Consider the following 14,033-nt stretch of genomic DNA (forward strand, 5'->3'; position numbering starts at 1 on the left):
ATTGGATCGATTTATAACTTACACTTTTATGTTTAGCTGATAGATAAAAACACTGTTGTTTACTTGCTGACTGACAAACGCTCTCGTTGACGCCATCTTGTCCACTCACTTTGAAGAGTCACTCATTATTTTTTTCAGACCGAAAAATCATGTAACTTTGACCTGAATTCAACGTCAAAGTCACATGACTCTAAGTAAAGTTCACATGAGTCATGTGAATTGGTTGTAAACAACAAAATTGGGAGGTTACGTGATTTTTCACGTCAATCGGACGTGAAGAATTTTTGGAGTGATGATACGTTTTTGTTATTCGATACTCACTAGCGTGGTTCAAAAAATCGTTTTTGCTCCACACCGCTTATTCGATTCTAAAATGTACTATGTTCGGGGTGTTTCTGCACTCAAAATAAAGAGGTGTTCACTCGTCGACGTTCACGTTAGAAGAGACAGATCATCTCACTTTATTCATACTAGTAACCTACATTGTATAAGCTTTTGGGGTTGTGTGGTTGGTAGAATGATATGACGTTTATGGATCTGTCAAACGACAGTCTAATCTACACTGGGACAAAAGTATACATAGCATTCGAACTGATACAACACTTCTCTTCCCTTAAATCAAAACCATCGTATCTAATAATTTCAAGTAACGTAAATTCATATTAACTTATACATAATATTATTCGATTGCAATTGGTTGCTATTTGTAGTTCATATTTAGAAAAAAAACAGTATTTCGTACGCAAATTCATGCTTTGAAAATTTACTGATAGTAAACATAATCTTCATTCACTTTAACCTTCTTTTTTCTAGTGGATCTTCTTAAATTTCTCTCCGAACGTATTGGTTGCAGAATGCTCGGATGAGCTTCACTTCTTGCAGGATGCGGTGGTGCACTGTCAGTCTCGATTTCCTCAGGTGTGTCTGAACTAGAAATTTCTGCTTCCTCCAGTTCCCCGAAGGTCCTCTTCGTTCCTCTTGGCATACTGCTCTCTTCAACCAACCGAAGCTGAATATTTCGCCTAGGTTCGGATTTACTGGCTGGCCTTATCTGCCCCCTGTGGGCCGAGACTAAGTTTGCTCCGACCGCTATCTGGAAAATATTGAGAGAGATTCGTTTAATAAAAACTCCCTCAATCCATTTTTCAATGCTGTTAGGGTTATAGTTCCTATAGTAAACCTTGTCTCCTCGAACTAAATTCGCCAAAGGATCTTTCTTAGTACTGTCAACAGTTTTTGAACTTTTATCTTCCTCCTTGGTCACAACTTGTCGGTTTCTTTTATTTAAATTAGGGTTAATCAAGTCAATTAAAGTTTTGGGTTTATATGCAAAAACTTTATCCGCAGGGTGAGTAGCGTCGGCTGTTAGGCAACTGTTACGGTAGTTGAACAGAAAATAGTCCAACTTATCCTGGAAATCCAAGGCCTTCATTTCTGGGTCAACCAAAAACTTTTTTAACACCTCCTTTGCTACTCTTACCAACCTCTCAGCCTGACCATTACTTTGAGGGTGGTAAGGTGGACATTTTAGAACTTCGACGCCTTGTCTTTCGAGGAAATTTACAACGGTGGGCCATTATCTGTTTCAAAAATGTCGAGAAGGCCGAATCTGGCGAAAAAACTAGTCAACTTTCTAATGACTTTTGATGCTTCCGTGCCAAACTTCATCCAATATATTTCCAGCCACTTGGAGTAGCTATCTACTACTAGGAGTAGAATTTGCTTTTCAAAAAAAAAGAAGTCAGCATGAACTCTTCCAAATGGTCTAAACGAAGGAATCCATTTTGGATGTAATGTTTTGGTCGGGGACAACAGTTATTTTTAAACAAGTATCGCATTGCTTCATATAATTCTCAATGTCAGTGTTGATTCCAAACCAGTATACAGTCTTACGAGCTTCCTGTTTCATTTTGATTATACCCGCATGGTTGGCATGGAGTATTTTCAAAATTTTACGTTGCAGAGATTCTGGAATAACCACACGATCCTCAAATAGCAAGCAACCGTCCACTTTCTCTAACTGCTGATGCTGTGAAAATATGTCCCTGAAACATTTATCCAACCTTTTCGGCCAGCCATGCTGTAAAAACGAGTTAACTTGTTGAAGAAATTTATCATTATTTGTCTCATCCGCTATTAACTTATGGTTCAAGGGGAGTTCCTCAGAGAAATTTAAACTCTTTATGAAATGTTTTTCTAACCCTTTAGGTACTTCATCTTTCGTTGGAAATCTGGAGCAGAAATCTGCCGTACCCATGCGCTCTGACGGTTTGTATAGAATTTCATAATCATATATGGACAACTCCATAATATATCGTTGGAGTCGTACATTTTCAGGTACTTCAGCTTGCTGTATAGTGGCAACTTTGTCAGGATTGGGTTGAAGACCATTCTCTGAAATCATGTGCCCCAAAAACGGGAGCACACTAACAAAAAATTTACATTTCTTGTAGTTCACTTTAATATTTACTCTATTTAAACGGTCAAGAACTAAAAGTAACTTCTGTTTACAATCGTCATAATCCTTTCCAGCAATCAACACGTCGTCAAGGTAGCATGAAACAAATTCAAGTCCATTTAAAACTGTATCCATGACTTGCTGTAATATGGCTGCACTGGATGAAGCCCCCTGAGGGAGCCTATTATATGAATAAAGTCCCTTAGGAGTGTTAATAATCACAAACTTTCTTGATTTGTAAGACAAATTCAACTGAGTGTAAGCAGTGGCCAGGTCCAAGGAACAAAATACTTTACATCCTGCCAGAGAGGCAAACACATCCTGTGCGGTAGGTAAAGGGTACACATTAGGGATAATTACCTTATTAATAGATACTTTACAGTCTATGACAAGACGAATGTCCCCATCTTTCTTTATCACTACTACCACCGGCGACGCCCAAAGACTTGTTTTAATAGGAGTAATGATTCCATCTTTTTCCAGTGAATCTAAATGGTTCAACACCTTTTCTTTTAACCGATATGGTACATCGTAAGCCTTGCGAAAAATTGGCGAATCTTCTTTAAGTACTAAATCGGCCTCAAAGCCTTTGATAGGAGTGGACAAATCTCTATCAAAAACACTTGCATACTTGGATTTAATCCGATTAAGGTCAGCAGTTTTGCTTTCAATTGGGCCAGGAATGTTTTTAATCATCAATGCATTAGAAAACGAAGTTCGCCAATTCTCGAAGAACACATCTAGCCAATCCCTTCCAATAAGAGGATCAAAACGACGATCATTAATCAAGACAACAAGTTCCAGCTTAACTTTTCTAAAATTTACAGAAACGTATACCGAAATAATGCCAAGAACTTCCAGAGTTGATCCGTTTACTACCACCAGTTTACACTTTTTCAGCAAATTATTGCTCAAAAACTTCAAATAATCAGCTTTGCAGATAACAGTGACAGCTGAACCACTATCCACTTCCATTTTGAATATTTTACCCTCAATTTCAACATCTAGAAGACAAGGTTCACTGATCTTATGGACTGACCTAATCATTAAACACGGATAGTCACCTGAGCTGTCGCTGTCACTGCTGTAATCGTCTTGCAACCGTTTGAAATAGTCATGCACATCATCCCGGGCGGTGTCTTGCTTTGAAACGTCCCCAACGAACTTAACAGAGCCTTTTTGACTGTCTTTGTATTTGTAACAATGCTTTTGGATATGGCCGCGCAGTTTACAGAAATGGCACACAAAATTCGCGTAACGACCTCTGTTGGACGATCTTTGTCCTGCGCTTGGCCCTGAACGAGATCTGCTTCTATCATACCGGTCATAAAATCCCCTGTAGGCACGACCCCTGCTTCTCTCTCTACCACGGTACTCTATTTTCTGCGCACTATATTCACCTCTCCTGCCAAGCCGATATTTCACTGAATTTATATTCGGATCTTCATTAATAGCATCAGCCTGATTTACAGCAATCTCACTACTCTTGATAATTCTCTCCGCAGTTTTTAATGTCAACTCATCTTCACTCAGCAAACGTTTTTGTAGTTTTCTATCCGACAAACCGAACAACAATTGATCCCTTATAGCTGTGTCTCTAAACTGTCCAAAATCACACGATTCCGCCAATAATCTCACTGCTAGAATAAAATTTTCATTGGATTCGGAAGGGCCTTGTTTACGGCATCTGAATTTATATCTGGATACTAATTCATTGTCTACCTTATCGAATCTTTCTTTAAGTTTTTTTGTAATCTCCGCGTATGACAATGTCTTCAAATCTGTGGATGGATAGAGCAATTTAAGCTCTTCAAAAGTTGCCATACCGGCAAAAGTCATAAATAAATCTTTTTTTCGTTCATCGGGAACATTATTGCTCGAGAAAAAATACTCAATATGCTCTATGTAATTAGAAAACGATGTTCCTGGGACGTAGGGATCAATGGTTCCATATAACGCCATTTTGCCTGCGTCACACACAAAGGTATTCTATTTTAATAAATGTGCACAATGGCGATGCAAATCGAGATGATAATAGAATGAATCAAAATCCACGTACCTTATTTTTTTGTCGCTTTCCGCACGTCGCGTTGAGAACCTCTCGCGCCGGTTGACAATGGTTGACTCCGCCTGCTGCGGTACCAGAGTAGGGATATCGTCCCGGGATTTGAAATCGCCGAATTGTTCACACCGAAACAGAACCGTTAAGTCCCCCAGCAGCACTACACCTCGTCCGCCCAGCACAGCACACAACAGCAGCAACCGCTCCAAACCAACAGCAACAACCAGTAGAAACAGCAGTGGATCAAATTCCACGTATTCAACCTTGGCAGCTGGTACACTCCGGTGAAATTCAATGGCCGACACGTCGCAAAAAGCGCCCCCGCGTACCCAGAGCTGCAAGCGTCGCAGACGACCGGCTCTAGACAAAGCAAGAAGAACAAAGGAACTGTGAGCTTAAACAATATACGCTTTCAAAACTCAATTGTACGCCAAATCACTAAAAAAAAACTTTTCATCACTGTCACTCTACAGCGTAAAAACTTACCGACTGATTGCACTAGTAGCCGAGAAATTTCCACTAATCTCCAATTGCACACGCGAAAATCGAACTTAATCCTCGTTAGCCACTAAAATGTACTATGTTCGGGGTGTTTCTGCACTCAAAATAAAGAGGTGTTCACTCGTCGACGTTCACGTTAGAAGAGACAGATCATCTCACTTTATTCATACTAGTAACCTACATTGTATAAGCTTTTGGGGTTGTGTGCAATGTTCTAAATTTCACCAGGTTAGGCCCATCGGGTAAAGTGGTGTTTGTGATATGATAATTTTGAAGTAGTAGTCGTGTCATGTCAACTTCGGCAAGCCGAAATCGCACGAAGTTGCCGAAGGTGACGTCACGTTCCAGAAGCTGCGAACAAATTTTCTGGCGAACGTGACGTCGCGATCAGCTGATCGGTTTGTTTACATATTTTTATCGACAAATACAGGCAAACATATACGTTCACCCGGACCTGTGAATAATTGACATCGGGTTGTGTGGTTGGTAGAATGATATGGCGTTTATGGATCTGTCAAACGACAGTCTAATCTACACTGGGACAAAAGTATACATAGCATTCGAACTGATACAACAGATTCATAACCAGAATCTATGTCTTCTCACAAAATTTGAGCTCATTTGGTTGAAAATTGAGACTGCACAAGCCCTTCAAAGTTTGTATGGGAATTACTATGGGAAAACGATGGTTTTCATTCAATTGACTGTAACATTTTCCCAAGTGCCCCAGAGGGTTAGTTGACCCTTGGTACTCCCAGGCTACTCTATCAGCCACAACTTTGCCGAAGACCGCATTCAAATCGCATGCCTCATTAATTAGTAACCGATTTTTATCCAGAATCGAAATCTTTACTGATGATGGTTAAACTACTCGGTGGGCATCACTGCATTTTGCAGTGAAACATAGTAGCCATGATTTCAGTGTGCTATCTTTGGCGCCATATGCAGCAATGTTGCCTGCTAGGAAGCTGGAGGATCACTGTTAAAGTTTCTCCAGTTGGGTGCAAATCGATAACTAATTAATGAGGCGTTCGATTTGAATGCGATCTTCGGCAAAGTTGTGGCTGATAGAGTAGCCTGGGAGTACCAAGGGTCAACTAACCCTCTGGGGCACTTGGGAAAATGTTACGGTCCATTGAAAGAAAATCATCATTTCTCCATAGTAATTCCCATACAAACTTTGAAAGGCTTGTGCAGTCTCAATTTTCAACCAAATGAGCTCAAATTTTGTGAGAAGGCATAAAATCTGGATATGAATCGAATAAGCGGTGTGGAGCAGAAACGATTTTTTTGAACCACGCTAATACTCACATTTCATAAGCAATGATGTCATAAATATTAAATTTGAGTCGTAGCTGCAAAATAGCGGGGCAGCCGAAAAATTTTTTTCTTCTGAAGTCGCTTTATACTGAAAATTTGTTCTTTAAATTGTGGGATGACGGTATACAAAATTAAAAATTGGTATAATTTGCACAACATAGAATAAAAATTTAACATTTTTTTACCATCGCGGCCCCCTGGACTGGCTTCACGGCCCCCCAGGGGGCCGCGGACCACCGGTTGGGAACCCGTGACTTATAGGATAAAAAGCACTAGGGGAAGGTTCATTTATTACGTCCATCGTTTTTTGGGATTTCTAATCCCCCCCTCTCCCCCCTCTGTCACGCTTTTTCCCTATACCTTATACACGTACTGTCACACTTTCCCCGTCATCCAAATGTTGGACGTAATTTTTGAACGTTCCCTAGACTTCACCACTGCTCTAGTCTAAGCTAGTAATCCTACAGGATCGACATACGAATGACACTAATGAGTGGAGCTTTTTTGTCGACCATTAAAGCTTTCAACAGTGTTCGACATTCGATGAGAAAATCTTATTGGAATCGTATGTTATTTACGATTCCAATAAGATTCCAATAAGATTTTCTCATTGAACCTTCATTGACTGAAATTTAATTCAACCGTTACCTATTTTGAAGTTAAAAATTTGATTTTTTGTCAAGCGAAATTCGATTTTTTCGTAAACCATGTGTTGCACGTACTTCGGAAATATTGCGCTGGATAGAGGGCCAGATTTGCTGTCCAGCGCAATATGTTTCACATATTAATTTGCAGGGGTGGGATCATTCATTTGCAAAGAGTTACATTCACTTGATACCAATTCTGTTCAGAAGCATTCTATCAAAAAAACTATGTATGGATGAATTGAACCTTTTAGTTTTATCTGGAAGTTCGCCGAATAGCATTAGGGTCACACACGCATTCCAAATTCGTGAACGAGCTGTGAAGGCAACTCTCCACGCGGTGAATGTAAATTACACTCACGCCGTGGAGTTGCGTTTGCTGCCTTCTGTTGGCTTTATTATTGGCGCTACACTAGTAAATTGTTCTACAAAGTTTCAGGTAAAACAAAAATGAAAAGGTGCTCCATACATTAGTTTTTGCTACAATGTTTCTGAAGCGAGATATTCGCAAGTGAATGTAAATGATTGCAAATGAATGATCCCATCCTTGTTTATTTGAAAAAAAAAATTGTTTCAACCGCGACGATAATATACTTACGTGAAGGTAAGTAATACTTTAAAGATTATTATTCGTAAATGAAAAAATAATGGAAGATCAAATTAGCTTAGAACTAACAAAATTAATTAGAAACAGTTACTGCAAGTATAACAACAGCTGGAAATTCAACCCTTCTTAATACATTTTTTTTGTTAAATTAATGCAAAACTACAAACTAGAAAGGTGATTTTTTTCAACGGTTGGAAGTTTAATTAAATTATTATTTCATTGTAACGACCTCCATCTGACAAAATGTCATAATTACACAGCAAAAAAATATGAAAGTTAAACAGCACGTAAATCGAAGATAAACTGAAATTTGCGGCAGATAATTGTAAATCAGCAACATTTAACGTCAGCCGAGCAGCCCGCTGCTGGTCAGACGGCTTGTTTACAGATTTTAAAGCATATTCGCTTTAAATTTACATGCATCTGCTATAAATCATGCCAGCCACTCTCCGTCATCAACTAAACGAACGGCTGCTCGCAGCTGTTGCGGTTTCCCCGTTGTTTCTCTCAGTACTCTCTGCAGCAGCCGGAGCATGTCGGGAATGCGTGCATTATGGTAGAAGCAGTTTAACTTTGACTGTCTGCTCCCCAACAAGCTGAGATAGCCGGGCGTGCTACTCACATCCCAAGGATCAGAGTTCGATTCTCGCTTGGAGCTCAATTTTTCTTTATATTTCCTAACAGATATCTGCAATGTAATTTTAAGATCGCACAAAAATTTCCATCATATATGACGGGGTCTTTTTGTTACATTCGATCCATCATAATTTTACAGGCTTTTTTCGAACTGTGTAAGGTACACCGGGGCAAGTTGAAACGGGTGGGGCAAGATGAAACAGCTAGTTAACATGATGTTTTCTAATGATGATAAATAATGTGATTGCCATAACACATAGTTTTTGATTCAAACAATCTTTTAACAAAGGATAAATTTCCAAATTGTATTGAAATCTTTTTTAAAACTTCGCGTTTCATCTTGCCCCACCCGTTTCAACTTGCCCCGGTGTACCTTAATTAAATAATGAATTAGTTTTGTACTGTATATTTTGATTCCGCCCTCTATTGCTTATCCTTTAACTGATACGCGTATTTCGACTACCACTTGTAATCTTCCTCAGCATCTCCTCTAAGCAGAATACCCTTTTCGAATGAGTGTATTCAATTTTGAACCTTTTAAAGGATCATTAAAATAACTAAAGCAGTCGCTATGAAATGAATAAATAGCACCACAATGCACTGAAGGCCAGGATAGCAATCTAGCGGGCTAAAAGTAATTACTCCGAAAAGAAGCATTTCCGGCACATAGTGTCTTCGACAACTTTTTTTTGTAATAATTAGGAGCACTTAGGAAAAAAATATTGATTTTTCAATTTCATATGAAAGACCACTTTTTTTCAAACCAGTATGTTTTTTTTTTTCAGATTTTTAGAACATTATTTTGATACCTAAATCAATTTCAAAGCGATTTTTCAAAATCACCTTTTAACAGCTCGGCAACTGCTTGAAAGCTCCGCCCAGTACAAAACCCGACAAGGGGTGATTCATCAAATCGCTCCCATAAAAACTTCATATTGATTTTTAAATAGGTTCCCGAGAACCAAAATTCATGAAAATTTGAATCTTGTCCTAGTTTGGCGTGCAGATTCAGAATATGGAATTATCTCAACACCGCTAAAGGAGCTAATTGTGAAGAAATTAGTAGTTCATAACTAATCCGCATAGGGTGCGCCACCATCTAACTTTTTAGTTTTACGTCCTAGAGACTTCACGTCTTCGGCAAAATGGTTAATTTTAACAAAATAAACAACACTTTCTTAGAAGTCAAAATTCCAGAAAAAAATAGACAATGAAGAATAAAATTAAAAAATCGAAAAAATGGTGTAATTTTCAGATTACATATCTCACAAAATGCAAAAAAAATCGCAACCTGTTTTTTTATCAAATACCCATCAATACTAGGTAAACATACTGTCGAAAATTTGGAGAGGCACCACCTTTACTAATGCTATTACAAAAGATCAAATATTAAAAAAAAAAACACCAAATATACCTCTTGATGTGTATTTGCTAAACATTTCAGGTTGCGATTTTTGCGATTTGTGAGATATTATAACCTGAAAATTAAAATAACGGTTGAATTGAATTTCAGTCAATGAGGCTACAATGGGAATAGCTGTTGTTTACTATTCTAATTAGATTCCAATAAGATTTTCTTATCGAATGTCGAACGCTGTTGAAAGCTTTAGAAGGTCGACAAAAAAGCTTCACTCATTAGTGTCATTCGTATGTCGTTCCTGCCGGCATGCACAGGCTAATTATAGACATATGCGGAAGCGGTCATTGTGAGCGTTGTGAGCCAATCGTTCAGAAAGAACTGTCAGAGTGTGAACCAAACGAACATGTTTATCGTTTTTAGGGTATTGTAATCAGAACTAAACAAATTATAATTATTTATTTTTAATATCGAAAATGTTGTGGCATATGAAAATGTAGTAAAAAGATAATATTTAATTATTCTGGTTTCAAAAATTCATGTTCAACTTTTATAGCTGCTCTTCTCGAAAAAACTTCCATTACTGCTACTTGATTTACTTCTGTCGATATGATTAGCGCTATTCTTTGCAATGTATTTAAGACTTAAGAATTTCAATTGCGCTACTTTTTTCAAAATTTTGGGAAAAAAATCAACTATAATTAACAAACGTAAACAGAACAAACTTGCGCCACAACAAAGTCACGCACAAAGCTTGAACTTCTAGCTTTATGGCAAGTGTTGGAAGCAGTCGTAAACAAAACAAACAGCGTTGCCGAATCGACATGTGTATCTTCCGCTAATCTCTATAATAGAGGATTTCTAGTTGAACTCTTGTGTGGTGGCGGTGTCGCCGCCCCGAACAAAGAAAAAAAATCTGCATAATGATAGTAAATTTTAGCATCAACGTTGATGCTAAAATTTACTATCATTGTGCAGATTTTTTTTCCTTGAAGGGGTGCCCCTCTGGCGTATTTGTCTCACGATCAGGTCATCTCTGTAGTGTCCTCAGACCCTCTACCAGTCTTATTAACCTTCTTCGTGCTTTAGCTTGCGCGCACCTCGCTGACCTAGTGCACGTTTAGGGGTCATTATGATCCTAACACACGAAGAGGGTTAAGATTCCAAAGAGACTTTGCCAAACATTTCTACTCTTGCGTAATTAATAGCAATTCAGTGAATTCCAAAGAGGCGAAATTTGAGTTTTTTTCCTTAATAAACACTATCCATCCGTGATGATACCACTGAACATCTCTGGCTGTCGTGACTGTTCGCCAAAGTAGCTTAAACTTCTACAGATTCCCCGTGTGCAATTTTGAAAAGTTGCACGCGATTCTTTAGGCTATTATTTTGTGTCATTATTGTGATGTGGGAAAACGATGCCCAGAGCTCGAACTTCCTGCCAAATCTTGGAATTCCAAGGGGCTGTCCGTGTCCATTAATTACGTAAGGGTTTATGGGAGGAGGGGGGGTTTGGAAAATCTTACGCGTCATACAAAAAATTTAGAGTTTCATACGAAAAATCTTACAAGGGGAGTGGGGGTGTCGAAAAATCAGGAAAATAGCCTTACGTAATAAATGGACAGCTCCCAAGCAGATCCATGAGCACAAACGTATTATACTCTGCGTCCTGATTGTAACTGGACAATGCTTAATTTGTTATTTTCTCTCGAGGAGCGCGAAATAATGAAGGTAAATTTTTGTTGTTTTCGGCTGATGATGTTATTTTGCATGATCGTTTTACTTTTCCACGAAAGCCAGTTTCTCAGATATTGTTTCTCCGAACGCTAGTTCAACGGATGCCCTTTTTTCCGAAAGTCAGTTTTCCAAATGATCCGATTCCCCGAAAAGAATATACATTATATTCTTGCTCGAAGAGCCACAAAATGTTCATTGTGCATGGTAAGTGTTGAGGGGATCACCTTTATTCGGATTAATCACACCCACCCTATCACACCTACCCTGATAAAAAAGATCATAGAGATACAACAGAATGTATTGTTACAACACGCTGAAATGAATGGTATTTAATTGAAAACGATAGAGTAACAACAGACCCTATGGTTTTCCACCATAGCATGTATTGTAAATGTCACTTTTACAATACAAAATGGGGGTTGTTATGCATCTTAACATTAAAAAAATCCAAATTTGCTGAAGCGAATTCAAGTCAACTACCTGAAGCTCAAGAAGATTCAATCAGAAGAATGTCGGTTCTGTGGTTTCAACTCTGAAACCTCGGAACATCTACTTTGTGAGTGTAGTTTTCTCTTTAAGAAGAGAGAACGTTATTTCGGTGGATGCATCAGCCAAATTTATCATTATTCAATGGTAGTTTATGGTGATTTTATTGGAAATTTTTATCAGGGTTTTGAAAGCAGCCTTTTAGTTAAGCAGCTTCAATTAAACATATTTAATTTCATTTGCTTACATTTTAGTGTAGATTTCCGTAACTGGGAAATGCTCAAACCCTCAACCGTCAGACTCATTTTTCTATCTGAAGTTTATTCTTCTGATTCTTGCGGTGTTGCCAGTTTCACGAAATTCGCCACAATTTGGGGAATGTTATAAAATCGCTTAGAGGTCTCTTGTTGAGTTTTAAGAGCTTTTTGGGTAATGTATGTATCTGTTATAAATCGGTTTTGACTGGTTGCTATTTCCGCCATCCATGCAATTGGATTCACCTTCTGCACAGCCCAGCTGGTCAGTTCCATTAATATTTTACAGTAATGGGAATGATTTTGGATTATATATAGAATGCGTTTTTACTAGCTACCATTATTTCATACAATTCTTGTATCACTACTCTTTATACAGACAAAAACAACAACAAAAATCACAACAACAACCACAACAACAGCAACAGCAACGTGATCCATCGCCTCCGCAACAAACCATGGAAGAGCAATTTCCTGAGTTGGGATTTTCCGAACAGCCAAGGAAGGGAAAAAATAAGTAAGTGCTTTCGTAACGCAGTTGGATAATAGTATGGGACACGCTTGTAGGTGGAAAAAAATAAATCCTCGCCCAGCCGAATTTTTAGATCCCATTTAGGTCTCCTATGAACTGTACAAAATTTCAGCGCAATCGGTGAAACTATAATATGGGACATAAGGTGGAATCCAAACAGTCGGCTGGAGCGAGAATTTGATTTTTTGTCCCATACTATTGGATAACCTTTTCGTGGTGCGTTACGAATGAACATACGGAAGATAGTGGATAACATGTACATATATCTTTCTATTAAATAACACTCCGAATACCGTAATGAAAAAACTTTACGCGGAATACCGTGATCAGAAAAAAGTTGGAACTTTTACTTTGAGCAGTTCGTTCTCAGCCACCTGTGAACCGATTTTTAATTTTCTTTCAGGGATCTTTTAACCAACTTTTCTACTTTTATTTTATACAAAATTCATGTTTTAGGGATGCTTATTTTTCCTCCAGAATAGCGTAAGGGACGTTTTTTTTTTAATGATATTTTTTTGTTTGCATGCCAAATTTAAGTCGTGACAGCTTAAAATGACTGCAACACGTATTTTCTGCAAATAAGGCATAGTACAGAGGCAATACAAAGTGTTCGCAACTATCTTGAACATCCGTAGCTACGATCAATTGGCTTCTTTAGTGGTGTTGAGATAATTCCATATTCTGAATCTACATGCCAAACTGAGCCGAAATCCAAATTTTCATCAATTTTGGACGATCTTTGTCCTGCGCTTGGCCCTGAACGAGATCTGCTTCTATCATACCGGTCATAAAATCCCCTGTAGGCACGACCCCTGCTTCTCTCTCTACCACGGTACTCTATTTTCTGCGCACTATATTCACCTCTCCTGCCAAGCCGATATTTCACTGAATTTATATTCGGATCTTCATTAATAGCATCAGCCTGATTTACAGCAATCTCACTACTCTTGATAATTCTCTCCGCAGTTTTTAATGTCAACTCATCTTCACTCAGCAAACGTTTTTGTAGTTTTCTATCCGACAAACCGAACAACAATTGATCCCTTATAGCTGTGTCTCTAAACTGTCCAAAATCACACGATTCCGCCAATAATCTCACTGCTAGAATAAAATTTTCATTGGATTCGGAAGGGCCTTGTTTACGGCATCTGAATTTATATCTGGATACTAATTCATTGTCTACCTTATCGAATCTTTCTTTAAGTTTTTTTGTAATCTCCGCGTATGACAATGTCTTCAAATCTGTGGATGGATAGAGCAATTTAAGCTCTTCAAAAGTTGCCATACCGGCAAAAGTCATAAATAAATCTTTTTTTCGTTCATCGGGAACATTATTGCTCGAGAAAAAATACTCAATATGCTCTATGTAATTAGAAAACGATGTTCCTGGGACGTAGGGATCAATGGTTCCATATAACGCCATTTTGCCTGCGTCACAC

At 38.3% G+C, this 14,033-nt stretch overlaps 2 protein-coding genes across 5 annotated transcripts in view; one reads left to right on the forward strand and one right to left on the reverse strand.

The window, feature by feature from the left end:
* Positions 1 to 14,033, forward strand: part of LOC109424480 (protein argonaute-2) — a 73,634-nt gene that overhangs the window by 2,751 nt on the left and 56,850 nt on the right. For 2 of the 3 annotated variants that reach the window (XM_029860991.2, XM_029860992.2), the window contains exon 3: positions 12,442 to 12,579. The exons of the other annotated variant lie outside the window; for it this stretch is intronic. In XM_029860991.2, coding sequence (XP_029716851.2) covers positions 12,442 to 12,579 — 138 coding nt within the window. The remainder of the gene's footprint in view (positions 1 to 12,441; positions 12,580 to 14,033) is intronic. 3 annotated transcript variants of the gene reach the window in all.
* On the reverse strand, positions 6 to 12,435 carry LOC115260103 (uncharacterized protein K02A2.6-like). 2 transcript variants are annotated; one of them, XM_062860402.1, is made up of 2 exons: positions 4,518 to 12,435; positions 6 to 4,425 (listed from the first exon to the last, which is right to left on the reverse strand). In XM_062860402.1, exon 2 carries the CDS (start codon positions 4,418 to 4,420, stop codon positions 1,766 to 1,768), a length of 2,655 nt encoding a protein of 884 aa, XP_062716386.1. In that variant the 5' UTR covers positions 4,421 to 4,425; positions 4,518 to 12,435; the 3' UTR covers positions 6 to 1,765. The 2 variants fall into 2 exon arrangements, with proteins under 2 accessions (XP_062716386.1, XP_062716388.1); XM_062860404.1 differs by having other exon boundaries at positions 6 to 1,093; positions 3,523 to 12,435.

Source organism: Aedes albopictus, chromosome 3 (assembly GCF_035046485.1).
Source record: "Aedes albopictus strain Foshan chromosome 3, AalbF5, whole genome shotgun sequence".
NCBI lineage: Eukaryota > Metazoa > Arthropoda > Insecta > Diptera > Culicidae > Aedes > Aedes albopictus.

Excerpts from the sequence above, each read along its gene's own strand:
- LOC115260103 (XM_062860402.1), bottom strand. The coding sequence starts at position 4,420 with ATGGCGTTATATGGAACCATTGATCCCTACGTCCCAGGAACATCGTTT.